Source organism: Lucilia cuprina, chromosome 2, assembly GCF_022045245.1.
Source record: "Lucilia cuprina isolate Lc7/37 chromosome 2, ASM2204524v1, whole genome shotgun sequence".
In the NCBI taxonomy this organism is placed as follows: domain Eukaryota; kingdom Metazoa; phylum Arthropoda; class Insecta; order Diptera; family Calliphoridae; genus Lucilia; species Lucilia cuprina.
Genome location: NC_060950.1, coordinates 48,638,504 through 48,656,788, shown reverse-complemented (window position 1 = coordinate 48,656,788; position 18,285 = coordinate 48,638,504). Strand labels below are relative to the sequence as shown.

General features: G+C 34.0%; 1 protein-coding gene across 1 annotated transcript; it reads right to left on the bottom strand.

Moving 5' to 3' along the window:
* Positions 1-13,107: 13,107 nt before the first annotated feature.
* LOC111689921 (proteasome subunit alpha type-1) lies at positions 13,108-14,289 on the bottom strand. Its single transcript, XM_023452385.2, has 3 exons — positions 14,133-14,289; positions 13,439-14,077; positions 13,108-13,379 (listed from the first exon to the last, which is right to left on the bottom strand). The coding sequence occupies exons 1-3, from the start codon at positions 14,133-14,135 to the stop codon at positions 13,164-13,166; spliced, it is 858 nt and encodes a 285-aa protein (XP_023308153.1). The 5' UTR covers positions 14,136-14,289; the 3' UTR covers positions 13,108-13,163.
* Positions 14,290-18,285: the final 3,996 nt, after the last annotated feature.

Sequence of the window (18,285 nt, the reverse complement as noted above, 5' to 3'; positions counted from 1 at the left end):
AAGGGCATTAAATTTCCTAATGCACATGACACTGTACGGCGCACCTGTATCCAATTCCATATCGACATTTTTACCATTTATATTCACCGTGATATTCTCTTTTGCAACTGCGCAGTTCGTTCTCATAATGCCAACATGATTTATAAATTTTACCATTTCATCATCATCACCTGCAGATTCCGACACTTGCCTTACACACTTTGCCTATATGGCTTAATTTACCGCACGAAAAACATTAAACATTTTTAAATTTTCAATCCCGTCGTAGATGTTGACCACCACACCCGTAGCATTTGGGAGTTGTTGTTGTTCTTGTTCTGGCTTGATTCTCGTTCTTAGTTTTAACCGGAGTATACCCCAACAAACATGTGGGTTCTGTGGTATTACCGTCACCTGTGTTCACAACGTTCGTTGAGCGAATATGCAATTTCATACGCCTCTGAAAAATTTCCGGGTTTTCTAGTAATAATATCATGGCAAATCGACCGAGATTCTAGTCCAAATATCATTTGTTCGATTAACATTCTATCCAGAGATCAGCCAGCGATTCAATTATTGTACTTAATTGTTCTTGCTCCATCTCAATACAATCCCACTTCTGACACCACTATTACATCCGTATTCGTATTCAATAATTATAATGCACGTACTTCAATTTCATATCAAGTCTTTAGTTGAAAATAATTATATGAAGTAAAAGTTCAGTTAGGCAGAAAATTCAAAAACTAAAACAAAACCAAACAAGTTCTAATAATAATAACAATAAAAAAGGGAGAGGGTTGCCATTGACATTTAAAATACAAGTGTTGTCAATATTGTATATATAACACCTTGTAATTGTATTTCCATTTTTGAACGCCACACAAATGGAACCGGTTTAAGTTTATAAACAATAGGTTTAACATTTCCCATTAAATTTAACTTTATTGTGCCACCTAACTCTTGTTTGAAAACAATTTGAAACCGTTGTATATACTTAGTACACACTAATTTATGTCCGTTATTAAATTGACATTTGAGAGTGTAATATCAAACATCGACATGAAATCACGTCCTAAAATAGGTGTGTGTGATAATAAAACTTACATTTTAACTTGGCCACGAAATTTTACCATTGCTAAAAACACAGCAATAACATCGATGACATCTCCACCGTAAGCACACAATTTCTTACCGCATGGCTTTAATTTATGTTCATTAAAAAATTTATGAAAAGTTTCACTGGATATCAACGAACAAGCAGCCCAGTATCCAAAACAAAATCGAGCATTACTTTATTTACTTCAACTGATACTTGAAATGGAGCAGAACATTCATCCGTTACACTATAAAAAGAAAAAGCATTAACGTCATCAACATTATTCTTTTTATACCCTCCACCACCATCAGTAGTGATAGAGGGTATATATCAGAATGTTATTAAAAATCGGAAAAATCGGTGCATAATTTCATATACTTCCCATACAAATGTACATATTCCCGGAAAATGTGTTTATTGTTAATAACTTCCATTACAATATCGATATCTTCACAAAATTGTACAAATAAAAGTTTTATATCAATACAATTCATATTAAGGAAAAAAATTTTCCATGGGCCCACAATTGGTCATAGCTCCCATACAAGATCCCCTCCCGAAAATCACTTAAACGCTCAAAACTCATTACCTAATTAAGATATTTATACTAAATATGCTACAAATATAATTTTTATCTACATAAATGTTACCGTAAAATTGTCTTCCGATCGGTCCACAATTGGTCATAGCTCCTATACAAGGTCCCCTCCCGAAAATCACTTAAACGCTCATAACTCGCTACCTAATTAAATTATTTATACAAAATTATCACATTTATAGATAACTCATTATCTAGGATAGAATTGTTACTTTTATGCATAGAAAAGTCAATGTAAAATTTTGATCAATCCACAATTGGTCATAGCTCCCGAACAAGGTTCTCTTTAGAAAAACACTTTAATGCATAAACCTATTGTCAAACAATGATATCCATGCAAAATTTGGCACAAATATTACTTTTATATACAGAAAATTTACTTGAAATTTGTTTAACGATAATCCAGAATTGTTCGTTCATTTTCGAAAATTACGTAAATTAAAAAAAAAAACTTTTTTACTTCAGAAATGTTACTGTCAATTTCTTTATCCGATCGTTCCATCGAAAGCCATTTAGTATCTTATTTTATGTTCAGTATGCAAATTTTCCAAGCAAAATTTCTAAGATAAACCATCAATAACTTTATTAAACATTTCACTCACATGCAAATTATTAAATATCGCTAAATCATATTAAAAACATGAGAAAACTTATTTTCACAAATATTTCACCAAATAAAGAATTATTAATATAAAAGCAGCCGGTGGAAGGTATTTAAGATTCGGCACGGCCGAACATAGCACTCTAACTTGTTAAAAATATTTTTGTTATGAAACTCATTATTTGATACTTGAAGTACATTTATTTTGATAATATATTGAAAGAACTATGGTCTATATTGAGATCTGACTTTGTAAGAAGGCGCAAAAGCTCGGATTTGGCCTCAGACTTTGGCATATTTTTTGATTTAAACAATGTGCAGGATGTGTGGATTCGAACAAATGAGTTATAATCACACACAACTTGCTTAATTTAGAAACGGAATATTTATTATTCGTCTCGCTCGTTGAGAGTTGTGTAGTGTTTGATATAATTAGGCAAAAACATCTTAATGATAGCAAAACAATCTAGATCAGTTCGAACTTTTACGTAAAAACAGCCTTTATGCTTTGTAACCATAGTACAGCGCTACACAACACGATCGTAAACGAACTTCTTAACAAGGGCGTAAAAAATACAAAAATTTTATTCAGTTGCTTCAAAGCATTTAAATTTTTTTTAATTACAATTTATTACAAATTATGAAATTTATTACAAATTATGGAATACATATGAGTAAAAAAATTTTTAAATATTTTATAGCCATTGATTATTTGCATTTTGTCGATTAAAAGTAAACTTTAAATTATACTAATTGTATTTTATTTTTGTAACAATGCGTTTTGATTAAAATAACACAAATTTTATGAAATCACTCATAAGTTATCTCAAAACATTTCGAAACATATCATACATTATTCCGATTTGTTTTTCACTCTTAACTCTATTGTCTCTGTTTCTTTTATATTTGTTTGCTTTTACACATGTATTCTTCAACTGCTTTTAAAACTTCAACTGCTTTTTAAACTTCGGCCGCAATACAGACCGTATTCATAAAATAAACGAGTGACTTTTAAGTCATTTTTTACGCACTCGTGCAGATGACTAGTACATAGTACAACAATTGCTATACCCAGTTTGCTTCGCTACCCTAAAAGCAAAATAAAGAAAAACCCCACTTAATAATTTTGAAGATTCAAACTGTAATCGTTTTCCAGATTCCGGGTATTTATTAAGATTTAAATGTAATCGATGAAAATTTTAAAAAAAAACTTATAGTTTCTCAGATAAAAGAAATTCTGTATTTAATTCATATAGGAAGTGCCAATACCCCTTTGAAAGTCCGACCGTTATTCTCTAAATGTTCATATTAATGTCAAAGTTCTTCATGTAGAATTTGAAGATTCTAGCATTAATAGTTTTTCAGATATACGAATTTTTTTGATTAATTCATATTTTTTCTTCATTGAGCGCGAAACTAAGAACTACCCTCCCCCAATCTGATAGCGTCTGTTTACCTGTGGGACGGCTATCAGATGCTTTCCCAGACTACTCTCCCCTCACTGAGAGGGGTGGTCTGGGTTAGCTTGTCCGGCTGGTTCTATTAGAACTATACACTTAAATGTGTGTCTGTCTAAATCCACCAGCGTCTGTTCCCATATTGGGCGGCTGGTGGTCTGCGTCTGATTTCCCCTGTGGGGACGGCAGTTTAACCCTACCTGGCAGTAGGTTAAAAATGCAACTGTCTCTTTAGACAATCAATATGGAAAGTAAGAAGGAAGCATGTCCCGCGTACCCGGTCAGGGGCTTTATAATCTCCGGGAACCCTACTCCCACGGCGTCGGTAATGGGCTGTGAAGAGTCGAATGCGACCGTTACCCAGGCTAGTCAGGCGGCAATACCGGGTCAGGCTAGCTTGCGAGCTACCGGCAAAGCAGGAAGTCAGTTTGGCACACCCAGGCTGGCGGAATGTAAAAAACAAGCAGCTATCAGTAGTTGTTCTTTAAGTGGCGAGGCTTCCCTGGATTTCTCTGCAGGCTCCTCCAAAGCTGCTTTAGCCCAAACCGTTAATCCGGTTGAAAACCCTGTTTCGGGTCCTGTTGGAAAGGGGTCGGCTAAGTCGTCCCTTCCTGCAGGTTCCCAGGTGCCTTCTGTATCCCCTGGTTCAGTGATGGAATCCTCCTGTCCTGGGTCCGTACCACCCCCTGCCAAGTCCGGCAACCAAACAACAACGACTCGGCACAAAAAACCATCAAGGCGTTCCGCCTTGAGAATTATCGAGCTACTTGGATCTAAAACATCTGAGGAGCTCACCAAGGATCAGAATGATTCGCTCCTCCTCCTCCTGAAGTGAAAGCTGAAGCGGCGCCTAAACGGCAACGTTCAGAGGAGGAGGCCATGGCTACAAGCCAGCAATCCGGGACAAAACGTCCCAAACAATCGCAGAAGTCGATGACGCACTCTTTTAGTGCGGTTGCCAAAGACAGCCTCGTTCGGGCCGTCATCGACAGAAGTGATGTTGACGGATCCATATCCCAATCTAATTGGGATATGGTGAAGCAAAAACTTATGGGAGTGTTCTGGAAAGTTCTCAGAGAGAACCCAGGCACTCCTCCCCAATGCGATGATGCTGGATGATTCCAGGGTCACGTGAAACTCATGACTTGTGCAGACGAACGCTCAGCGTTGCTGCTCAAGTCTGCTGTTGCATTGCTGGTTGAGGTATGGGCTGGATCGAAGCTTGAAGTGGTGACTCCTGGAGATACCAGGAGATACCACGCAGGCCCAGATCTATTGCCAAAATACCATCTGAACCCTCCACCCCCGAAGAGATCTTGGAGATTCTCCAGTGCTGCAACCCTCAACTTCCAACCAAAGACTGGAAGGTGGTTAGGGTTTCAGTGGTTGATGGACCTTCAAGACACGTGATCGTGATCCTTAATAAGGAATCTTTGGAGCCACTGAGAGAGACAAAAGGGAGGGTCTACTATGGATTTGGAAGGCAACCAAGCCACCGATCCTTCTGATAAAGAGGATGCTCGATCGATCTCTGACATGATGGGCTCCCTCTTTACTCAGAAGGATGAGGTGGTTGACGATGACGAACCCCTGGAATTATCTCAGGAAGTCGTCAACGTCACAGTTGTAGAAAAGGATGGTGAGATTGACTCAAATCAATCTTCACCACTCTAAAGCAGCTGCACTGCTCCTCCGAGTGGCACAAAGTGGGGAGGAGCTAGTAATGGTCCAAGAACCATGGATCCATCAGGATCGGGTTTGCGGACTACACCTTAAGGGCTATAAACTCTTATATGTTAAGAACTCAGGTAAAGTACGATCCTGTATACTGGCTAAAAACTCCTTGCATATCTTCATTCTCTCTGATTTTAGTGATGAAGATACTGTTGCAGTGGCAATAGAGCATGACGGTGTAACGACATGGCTTATTTCAAGCTACATGGCCCACGACCACGGAGACAGCCCACCCAATAATTGTGTCCGTAGTTTGGTAGATAAGGCGAATCAGCACAACATCCCCATTATCATATGTGCTGACGCCAACTCGCACCACAACATCTGGGGTAGTATTGACACCAACACTAGAGGTGAGCAACTTTTCAATTTCATTCTCAGTAGAAATTTAGAAGTAGTAAATAGGGGTTCAGAACCCACCTTTATTGTATCTAACAGAAGAGAGGTACTAGATATAACACTTGTGAGTGCTGAGCATCGCAGGTGTATAACAAACTGGACTGTTTCTAATGACTGTTCTCTATCGGACCATCAGTATATTGATTTTACAGTTGGTACTATAAAAGTGAATACTACTAGTATTCTTAACAGAAGGAAAACGAATTGGGAGGTTCAGAATAGTATGCTTTCCATTTCTCTTATGTCTCCCCCTACTATTGAGAGTACGGAGGATATTGATACGGCCGTTGCAGAACTAACAGAAGCTTTCCGCTCGGCTACTAATATTGCCTGTAAACCTTCCGCCAAGAGAGGAAAATCAAAGCCTCCGTGGTGGAATCCCGACATTGCGCGCGCTAGAAAAGAGTGTCGTAAGCTGTTCAATGAGGCCAAGAGATCAAATAACTGGTCTCCCTATAAGTCCTCTGTGAACCACTTTAAGAATATGATCAGGAACGCGAAGAGGAAGGCATGGAGGGACTTCTGCTCTAATGTTGAAGGATCCTCTGAAACCAATCGACTTCGTAAGATTCTGTCAACTACACAGGCTGTACCGAGCTACATTCAAAAACCCTGTGGTAGTTGGACTACGTCTAGCAGGGATCCATATAAATCACCGGGTCCTGACGGTATTATTCCAGCAGACCTTCAGAAAAATTAAGATCTTGTGATACCATGGCTGCTTTTAATTTACAAGGCATGTCTAAATACACTGTATATTCCTAGTACGTGGATGAGGTATAACGTTGTTTTCATTTCCAAAGGAGGGAAAGCATCACATACCAAACCTAAGGACTAAGGACCAATTAGTATAGCGTCCTTTGTGCTCAAGACCCTAGAACGGGTTATTGATGTCCATTTGAGAATGACCATCCCACCGGAACGAATCTCTAAATCACAGCATGCATACACTAAAGGTAAATCTGTTGAAACAGATTTGAACGTTCGTTACTGTATAAGGAGTACTCTCTTGTCACCTTTCTTGACATCGAAGGTGCCTTTAATAATGTTGAACCCAATGACATCCTAACTGCGCTAGGAGGACTGGGTGTTGACTCCCAGACTCAGTTGCTCATTGGGAAGCTATTGAGCAATAGGGTCATTAGTGCCACAATGGGGGAGTCTGCGTCTCGCGACTTGCCAATCGTGGTACTCCCCAGGGGGGAGTTTTGTCTCCCTTACTATGGAACGTGGCTATGAATACTCTACTGTCTGAAATGGATAGCAGAAGAATTACGACTGTCGCTTATGCCGACGATGTGGCAGTGTTGATATCGTTGTATGGAAACTGCTCTTAACTTATTGAGTAAATGAAGTGTTTCTTGTGGACTCAGTGTTAACCCACTGAAAACTGAACTAGCCCTTTTCACTAGGAGGTATAAAATTGATATCTTTATACCACCAAAGCTGAATGGAATTAGATTAAAAATCTCGGATCACGCAAAGTATCTTGGCGTAGTCTTAGATTGTAAGCTATCCTGGAATCTGAATATTCAGAACCGGGTTAACAAGGCCAATGTGGCTACCTATACATGCAAGAAGGCACAAACTGGGGCATCAACCCGAAAGGTATTAACTGGATCTTCAAGGCAGTAGTCAAGCCCATACTATTTTATGGGGTTATAGTATGGTGGCATGCCATGGAGCATGCTACAAACTGTGCAACCATCGAGCGCACTATGAGAAACATTGCAATCCTTATTACGGGAGCAATGAAGACAACGCCAACCAAGGCACTGTTAACCATGCTGAATTGGTTACCAGCTGACTTAATGGCCTTTCAACTCGCCCTTAACTCTGCGATCAGATTAAATGCCTGCGGCTCATGGTCTGAGTACAGAGACTACGGGCATTCTAGAATTATAAAACATTTCGAATTATTACATTTGAATGTTGACTATTGCATTACAAAGACCAACTTCGATAATCGCTTCTGCTTCAGGATTCTACATAGGAACCTTGAACTAGAAACTCACCCACCTCCAGGTGTAACGAGAGTCTACACTGATAGCTCCAAAAGGAGTGGTAAAGTGGGTGGTGGTTTCTTTATTGAAGGATTTGGTATTAGATCATCCTTTCGACTGCCCAATTACTGTAGTGTTCTTCAGGCAGAGATATCTGCTATTAAAAGAGCAGCAAATTGGCTAAGGTATTATCACGTATCGGGGGATATATGTATATATACTGACAGTAAAGCTACTATCAAGAATATAGCGGGTGTCTTTACGACATCTAGGTTAATCAGAGAATGCCGGATATCTCTAAATGAGATAGCGAGAAATTCTAGGATAACGCTAATATGGGTCCCTGGCCATGATAAATGTCAGGGTAACTGTATAGCTAACGAACTAGCCAGGAAAGGTACAATGATGGCTGAGGAGGAAATAGACGCCTTTACTGGTATTTCCCTTACAAACTGTAAGGCACTTGTTCTTAATGAACTATATGGGAAAGCCCAAATCAGGTGGTTCAATGAAACCACCTGTCAAGTCTCGAGGTTCATTTGACCCCTATATGATGCCAGCAGATCAAGACTACTTATGAACTTTCGAAGGGAGCAGATACGGACTCTTGTATCAGTAATCACAGGACACTGTGCCATTGGCACTCACGCCAGGAGACTGGGTCTTGGATATAATGACTACTGCAGAAGTTGTCATAATGAGGAAGAAGATGAAACGATATCACATCTTCTTTGCTTTTGCCCCACGTTTACCGAGAGTAGGGAGAATCACTTTGGAGCTCCCTTTCTGGCTGGTATGAAGGAGATTTCAGGGATAGGCTTGAAGAATATCCTATGCTACATAAATGAAACCGGTTGGTTTAGATCTGGAAGCAGGGAGTGAAATTATAACAAACTCCTGTGACCACTAGGGTAACACAACGGGACCAACCTTAAATGGACCCAAGTGAGCTGCTCATGAAGCAGCTGCCCTCGATACCTAACCTAACGAAAAAGTTTAATTAGTTTCTCAGATAAACGAATTTTTGTATTTTATTAATATGGGAGGTGCCCATATTATATGTTAATACGGATGTTAAAGTTGCTCTTGCAAATTTTTAAGATTTTATCTGTAATAGTTTCCAAGATTAACAAATTTTTGAATTTCATTTATATGGGTGGTGCCACGCCGCCTAATGGTAATCCGCTAACCTTATATCCTAAATAATCATATTGACACTAAAGTCGCTCAGAAAAAATTTGAGGACTAACTCCTATATTATCTAATATATACGAATTTAATATTTTCTTAATATGGGCGTGGCATCTCGCCCACTTTTATATATATACTATAAAAAATAACACTATATATGAGTTCATTTTGTAAACAAAACAAAAAAACAAAATAAAATAAAAAATGAAAACAAATTTTGTGCAAAACTTCAATTGTGTTTTATTAATATATTACATATCATGTTGTGTTATTTTTCATTTTTTATATTTTTAAAACAATTTACCAATAATTTACTTACCTCCAACATGAAAATTGAAAAGAAACGAGAAAAATAAGAACCAAACAAAACCAGTTGAAATGGTATCGCGCGAAAGAGACAAATTTATTTTGCCGTGATGTCTCTGTATACTTTGTGGTAAAGTACATTTAAGGACTAAAAGCCTTCACATAGCCCCCTTACAAGAGACGATCTTGGAATATTGTTTAAATCGTCATAAAAAATCTCGCACAAATTAGTTGTAAGTACCCAGAACAATTTTATAAAGTATGGCTGACATTCCACTATAACTGACTCTACCGCATAGAAGCTCATTCTATTCATGAGGGCTTTAACAATCACAAATGGCCTTAAAGTACCTGTATAGAAGTGAAATTCGACAAAAGTAAGTTATATAGGAACATAAATAAACATAAGCTTTTGTATAATCCAAAGTTGCTCTAAATTTTATGAGGATCGGTCTATATTTGATAAAATTTAATATAATCAAGTTTTCAAGGTTTCAAAAATACTCTTCAATATTGTATGTCAATCGGTTCATAATTAACCATATCCTCTATGTTACACCTCTCAATAAATCTTTGAAACATTTATTACTAAAGATAATTCTACAAAAAGTTTCCTTAAACATTAATGTGTTGTTTCAAGATAGCGTGCGAGAACTTTGAGTAAAAAGTATCACCATAACCATATAGTAGTACACAAAGTATATAAATAATATACTTTGGTAGTACATATAGGCGAAACTGAAGCATTTTCAAACAAAAATTTTTATTCTCTTCACACAGACGAGCTCTGAGAGAATAAAACAAACTTTTGAGAACTAAACGCACTCACTAAACTTCAAATTTTCTTCGCAAAATTGCGAGGACATTAGCACTTATTCGTTTTTTTTATCACTTAAACTTAATGTTTATTATTTTTTTCAACACTTTTTATTTATTTAAAAACCCGAAAATAATTTATATTTTACAAACGAAAAAAAAATATTTTTTATTCTTTGACATTTCATTTTAATTAAAAATGAAAAAAGAAAAGTTGTACATTTTAGTATTGAAAATTATAAAAGCATTTTACATACTTTTTTTAATTTTGCATTAGTACAGAAAAAATAACAAAAAGATGTGTTTATAATATGTTTTGAGAAAAAATGTTAAAAAAAAAAATAATTAATATTTTCATTCACTGCCATATAAAATTCCATTAATAACACACAAAGAATAACGTCCAAAAAATACATTCTCACCAGATAGGTCTTTGACAGGGCACTTAGGTCCTTGACAATTAGTTTCGCCTATATATTACTATATGACCACAACTATTTTTTTTTTTTTTTTTGGGTTTTGATTAGGATGGCGGTGCATCAAGCACTCATATTGCCAGGTTATCACACGTTTGTCCAGAGAAAACCCCACCAACCGACCTATACCTTCATATAGGAAGTTGGAGCATCCGGACTTGATTTCATCAAAAGTATTAATGGTCTCCACCAGTATATGTTCGAGTTTAAATGGTCTCCACCAGGTTATATCGTGAGTATATTATGGTCTCCACCAGGTTATATCGTGAGTATTTTATGGTCTCCACCAGTTAAAAACGTTTGAGTATTCTATGGTCTCCACCAATAAAACATAACCTCACTTGAGGTAATACGAAAGCACGAGGTTAATGTAGACAACATACAACTTTGAACAGTTATATGAAGTAATACATTACACCAGTGCGAGCGAGACGCAAAACTGTCGAAAGCCAGGCAACAAACACAAGCCTGAACGCGTTTAAGAAATAATCGCGATGACGCGAGAGTTGTTCCCCAACTCAGACCTGAATTACGACTGTGATGACCACAACTATAACAAAATTTAATAGTTAAAGCTCTATATAAATAAAATAGCAATGTTTGTTAGTAATCGATAAATTCAGGAATTACGGCACCTCATAGGACTAAATTTCAAATATGTTTTCTGTAAAGTTTTAAATTTTTCCGAAAGATGGCGTCGAATTTTTAATTTTCAGTCAGTTACACCTATACCTACGGTGACCAAGCTTTCTGTATTATACCGAACAGTACCGTATTTTAGAGCTCTGTTCTGTATAAATTATCGTGAAATATGTGAAATATTCGTGAAAATATTCTGTATTTTATTTATTGATCTGTATTTTTTTAGTACTCCGTTATTTTCTTAGTTTTGCATAAACACACATACAAAAATATTAAAAAATTCTGACAAAAATATAAATAATGCAGTTTTTCAACTATAAAAATTAAGTATTTGCTTTATTTTTGTACTGTCCCAATCAAATAAACGATATAACTTAAATGATAACTATCATAAGTGATTGTCGTTCTCGTATCGAGAACGATTGTATTTACGTACTAAATGGTGTCATTCCTTATGATATCGTTTTCGCTAGTTTTTTAATTTTTGTATTTCCTTAAAAAAAATAATATTGTAACAATATCGTTTTCAATGATAAAATATGGTATCAAAATCATCCTTAAAAGCAAATACCCTTTCCGCTATCATATCGTTTTTTTGGTTTATTCAATACACAGAAAAAAATTAATACATAACTGGAATGAATAGGATGTACCATGATGTAATAAGTAAGGTGAGAGCGTTTAGGCAACAACCGCAACAAACACAATACTTTATGTTTGTTTAGAGTATGGGTTTTGTCGAAATGAAATTTCATTTGAACGTTTCAAACAGCATTGGCCAATGTGTGACGTCAGATAACTGTACCGAGTTTCAGTTTTTCTTGAGGTGCATATTTGGCCATGTGCAATCGTGTTAACTTAACCTAAGTTTTTAATTTTAATTGGAACATATGAGCTAGTTTTTTCTAGCTAAAAACTAAGTAACTTAAAGAACAAACAAATAAAATGAAATTTCTAAAATTGAAAAATAATAAATATTGGAAAGAAAATTTGTTGTGTATTTCACAATATTACATATAAAACCGGTTTTTGCATTTAAATTGTATTCGCTGCAGAACGTCTTATTGGTGCTTCATCTGATATTGTTCATTTGGAACCTTTTATCAGCATTTTCATTCATAATTTTTGATTTGAATTTTTTTTCGTTTGAAAACACAAATTTAATTTTTATGTTAGAATAAAAATAAATTATTTTTGACAAAACCCAAGCACTTTTACAATAAACAAATAAAAATCAGCTGCCTTGATTTCACCTTACTTAGTGCATCCTGGGATGTACTAAGTAAGGTGAAATCGTTAAGGCAGCCTATTTTTATTTGTTTATTTAAAAAGTCAAAGTAAATTAATTTATTTTTATTCTAAAACAACATTTAAATTTAAAATTATGAATTATGAAAAATTATTAATAGTTTTCAATTTATCATGATTTTCATGCAGAATGTTAAAAGTCCATAAAATGTATGAACTTTTACGAAATAATTTTTGGATTTTTTTCGACGATATTCATGAAATAATTGCAAAAAAGTCAATTTTTTCTATGAACAATCAATAATGTCTAAAACTTTATTGACAAATGAAATTTTGACGGTTAAAAATAACCTGGTTTAGAAAATAATGTTTAATGTATTTTATTTTCTCCTGTTCTGTATTTTGCTAAAAAAATGGTTACCGTGCCTTTACCGCTAAACTGATTATTTTAAAATTTGAGGGAATTATATATTCTTATGTGAAAATTCCACATGTTCATCGAAGCCCTACTTCGTCCGGACATCACTAGTATAATATAAATAAATGAAATTTGTAACATTTTTATCCTGCACAAATTTTATATGAGAAATATATTTAAATGATTGTATAAAATATTAATGTTCCATTGTGCCGACGGCTACGTTAGGATCAGGGACAGTAGAGTCTTGTGTATTACCATCTCCCGCTGGCGGCAGAGAGTCATCGTCTTGAGAACGTGAGGATATAACAGCGGCGCCTCTTTCTTTAGCCATATTTAAATAAAATGTATTTTCTTCATCATCAAGTATTTTAAAGGATTGATTGCGCCCAACAATAGCTACAGATATATTCTGAAAACAGAAAACGTTACATAAATTTTATATTAGAACAAAAATACTTCATATATTACCAGCACCGCAGTCTGATTATCTTTTACTCCAAGCTCTTCATTGGGTAATGAACCACGAATAGCTTGAATTCCATGACAAATCAATTCGTCCTTACTGCAATCTACAAATGAGTTTAAATGACGTTCTAAATATGTACGTGCACTTTGGGAGCGTGAACCAATAGACATAGCTTTACAATTAAAAAAGTTTGCTGATGGGACAACCTGATATATATGTGGACCCATTTCATCATACCCAGCAACAAGCAGTCCAACACCATAAGGTCTACGATCATAACGTTGTGTTGTGATTTGCATCTTATTACCAAGATTTGTGATCAACCTGGACACTGGATATGCGGCATCATAGGAGTACTTGTAATTGAGACATTCAGTGCGTAAATAACGACTCAGTACTCTAGCATCTGCAGTAATTCCAGAAATTGATATTCCCAAATGATCATCGATTGGGATAATTTTTCTTTGTGAAGACGAAAGCTCTGACGATGCCCTCCTTAAAGCTACTAAAACCGCAAAGTCCTTATTTTTCAAACCTACTGTAGCTGAACCTAATTTTACTGCCTCCATAGCATACTCGACTTGATGAAGTCGTCCCTGTGGACTCCAAACGGTCACATCACTATCGTATTGATTACGGAACTGAAACAAGTAATCATTAAAAAAAGAATAACATTTAGTTATTTCAAAATATTACCATCTTCAAAATAGTTAGAACAAGCAATGACAAACAATTTTTAATGCGAACATTCAATAACCAAATTATTAAAGCACAAGTATGTAAGTCAATATAAAATTAACAGGGTGAATCAAATACTAACGTTAATAGCATAAACAGATATGTTAAAGTTTTACAAAGAAGTTTAAAAAAATTTATATTTTATCACTTCTGTACTTTGCCTAATTTTCTTAATTTAATTTTTATTAATATAAGTTGCGTATTTTCCACGAGTATAATACAGTAAGTTGCGTATTTTCCACGAGTATAATACAGTATACATATGGTTAATCACAAAAACTAGTAAACAGAAATACATTGGTTTTATTTAACTAGTAAAAAAGTGTAACATAATTATCTCTATATATATATATATATATATATATATATAATATATATATATATATATATATATATATATATATTATATATACAATATATATATATATATAATATATATATATATATATATATATATATATAATTATATATATATATATATATATATATATATAATATATATATATATATATATATATATTTATATATAACAAGTAAGAGTGCTATATTCGAATCTTATATACCCTTCACCATAGTGTATATTAAACTTCTTTTATAAATTTAAAATTTTTTCCCGACTACATTATTATTACATCAAAAGCTAAACAAAAAGAACAACAACAACAACGCTAAACGAAATAAAACACAAAATACACAAGGCATCTAAACCAACAGACGTCTAAACATACATAACGAAAAACATAACAACGCAATGACGCCGACAGCATCCAAACCAAGGGTGCCCAAGCCCTATACTCTTTTGTTTTTGTAAATGCGCTTAGCTATAGACAGTGTGTTTTCTATACACTTATATGCGCTTAACACTTGCAATACGTTGTTGTTGTTCTTAACAGTATACAAGCAAGAGTAAAACAACAACACTTTCGTATTCATTGCTGGTAAACATTGACGAGACGTAGATTTTGTTTTTGTTTATCGTAAAAAAAATTGTTTTAAAAAGCACTTGGAAAAAATTTGTGTTGGTGTTAAATTTCAAACTTACATTATTCGCATAAAAAATTATTGTACAATAACTCACAATCTACTCTCATATAATTGAAAACGTTTTAAATACTTTTTTCTATTCATTAAAAAATATATTTGCAAAACAAAAGAGAAAATTATTTTATTTTAACAAAAAATGCAAATCATAAACATACAAAAAATACACAGCTGAATAAAACCAAATACATCTACACACACACGTGTACATCTATTTCTATATACTGTGTTGTTGGTGACATTTTTTGATGAAATTTTCAGAGGTTGTCTCGGATTTTTTCTCATATCTCCGTTATTTACCGACCGATTTGCTGATTTTAAATAGCGATCTTCTCGAAAGCATGTATAATAGAATTATTGAAGATTCGGATCTCGCCGATATCTGGGGTCCTCTAAAAACTGATTTCAACAGACAGACAGGCGGACATGGTTTAATCGACTCCGCTATCTATAAGGATCCAGAATATATATACTTTATAGGGTCGGAAAATTATATTATAGAAATTACAAACGAAATGACAAACTTATATATATACCCTTCTCACGAAGGTGAATGTTTGTATGTTTGTTTGAACGCTTTAGACTACTAAACGGCTGAACCGATTTTCTTGAAATTTTCACAGCGAATTCCTGTATGTCTGGAATAGGTAATAGGCTAGGAAATTTCATGTGGGCGAATTAAGAAAATATAAAATTCGTATATTTGATATAATATAGAGAGTTAGAGTCCTCAAATTTTGTCGGAGCCACTTGACTGTCAATATGATTATTTAGGATAAAAAAATTGGCGGACTAGAGTTAAGGGGCGTGGTACCTCCCATATAAATTAAATACAAAAATTCGTTTATCTTGGACTCTATTACAATTAGAATCTTTAAATTTTGCATGAATAACTTTAACATCCATGTAAATATTTTGGGTTATAAATTGGCGGACTACTCATGAGGGGAGCGGTACCTCCCATATAAATTAAATATAAAAATTCGTTATCTTGAAAACTGTTACAGTTAGAATCTTAAAATTTTGCACAAATAATTTTAACATCCATGTTAACATTTTGGGTATTAAATTGGCGGACTACTATGGGGGCTTGGAGCCCCCATATAAATAAAATAGAAAAATTCGTTTATCTGAGAATCTATTATATCTAGAATCTTCAAATTCTATATGAATAACTTCGATATTCATGTGAACATTTAGAAAATAACGGGCGGACTCTTATATGCATTAAATAAAAAAATTCTTATATCTTGAAAACTGTTAGATAATTCCAATTTTTCATAGATAGATATAAATTAGCGAACTTACAATAATTTTCTTGGCATCTCTCATATGTACCATATTGGTAATCTGAAAAACTATTGTGGTTCAAATTTTCAAAATCTTTAATTGGGTAAAACAAAAAATATTGTATATCGCAACGCATAAGAATATGAATTATTTTTTAAGAATTAAAGTATATAAATTTTTGCAAGTAAGAAATAAATAGATCATTAATCTATTATTTCAGAATTTAAATGAAATATATTATCATCAAAAGAAATTATAATGAACTTTTAAGAAAATTTTTATAATTTTGTAACTGAATAAATAATTTTTTTGATTAATATGTATTTATTTTGGTTGGGGTAGCGAAGCACACCGGGTATAAGCTAGTTTATTATAAAATAATATGATAATTACTATTCATTCCTTTTTTCTTGATATTTTGTTTATTGGAGTTCTCATTTAAGGTGAAGTATACAGTGAATCAACTAAGTTTTTTGCCTACCTTTTTATACCCTTCACCTTCGTGAGAAGGGTATATATATGTTTGTCATTCCGTTTGTAATTTCTATAATATAATTTTCCGACCCTATAAAGTATATATATTCTGGATCCTTATAGATAGCGGAGTCGATTAAGCCATGTCCGTCTGTCTTGTCTGTCTGTTTTTAGAGGACCCCAGATATCGGCGAGATCCGAATCTTCAATAATTCTATTATACATGCTTTCGAGAAGATCGCTATTTGAAATCAGTAAAATCAGTCGGTAAATAACGGAGATATGAGCAAAAATACGAGACAACCTCTGAAAATTTCATAAAAATGGTTAAAAAAGCAACAACAACACTGTATATAGAAAAAGATGTACACGTGTGTGTGTAGATGTATTTGGTTTTATTCAGCAGTGTATTTTTTTGTATGTTTGGAATCCAAACATAAAAAAATATGATTTGCATTTTTTGTTAAAATAAAATAATTTTCCCTTTTGTTTTGCAAATATATTTTTTAATGAATAGAAAAAAGTATTTAAAACGTTTTCAATTATATGAGAGTAGATTGTGAGTTATTGTACAATAATTGAAATTTAAAACTAACACAAATTTTTTCCAAGTGCTTTTTAAAACAATTTTTTTTTAAGATAAACAAAAACAAAATCTACGTCTCGTCAATGTTTACCAGCAATGAATACGAAAGTGTTGTTGTTTTACTGTTAAGAACAACAACAACGTATTGCTAGTGTTAAGCGCATATAAGTGTATAGAAAACACACTGTCTATAGCTAAGCGCATTTACAAAAACAAAAGAGTACCAAGCGCATAGGACTTGGGCACCCTTGGTTTGGATGCTGTTGGCGTCATTGCGTTGTTATTTTTGTTTTTCTGTGTTTTTCGTTATGTATCTTTAGATGTCTGTTGGTTTAGATGCCTTGTGTATTTTGTGTTTTATTTTGTTTAGCGTTGTTGTTGTTCTTTTTGTTTAGCTTTTGATGTAATAATAATGTAGTCGGGAAAAAATTTAAAATGTATAAAAGAAGTTTAAAATACACTATGGTGAAGGGTATATAAGATTCGGCACAGCCGAATATAGCACTCTTACTTGTTTTAAGAGAATTTTGTTTTTTGTTCATAAATAAAATTCGAAAAACAGATAAAAACACAGGTAAATATATGTTTTCCAATTAAAAATAGGGATTGTGTAAAATGGGAAAAATTAGAAAAAATATTAAAATACAAATTTTGTTTTGCATTTTATTATTTTTCATCAGAATTTGCATGTCGATAAAGTATTTTGCATATTGAGAATTC

Bases quoted from the DNA above. Each gene is read 5' to 3' on its own strand.
- LOC111689921 (XM_023452385.2), bottom strand. The intron at 13,380-13,438 runs GTAATATATGAA...TTCTGTTTTCAG, and splicing joins ATAATCAGACTGCGGTGCTG to AATATATCTGTAGCTATTGT.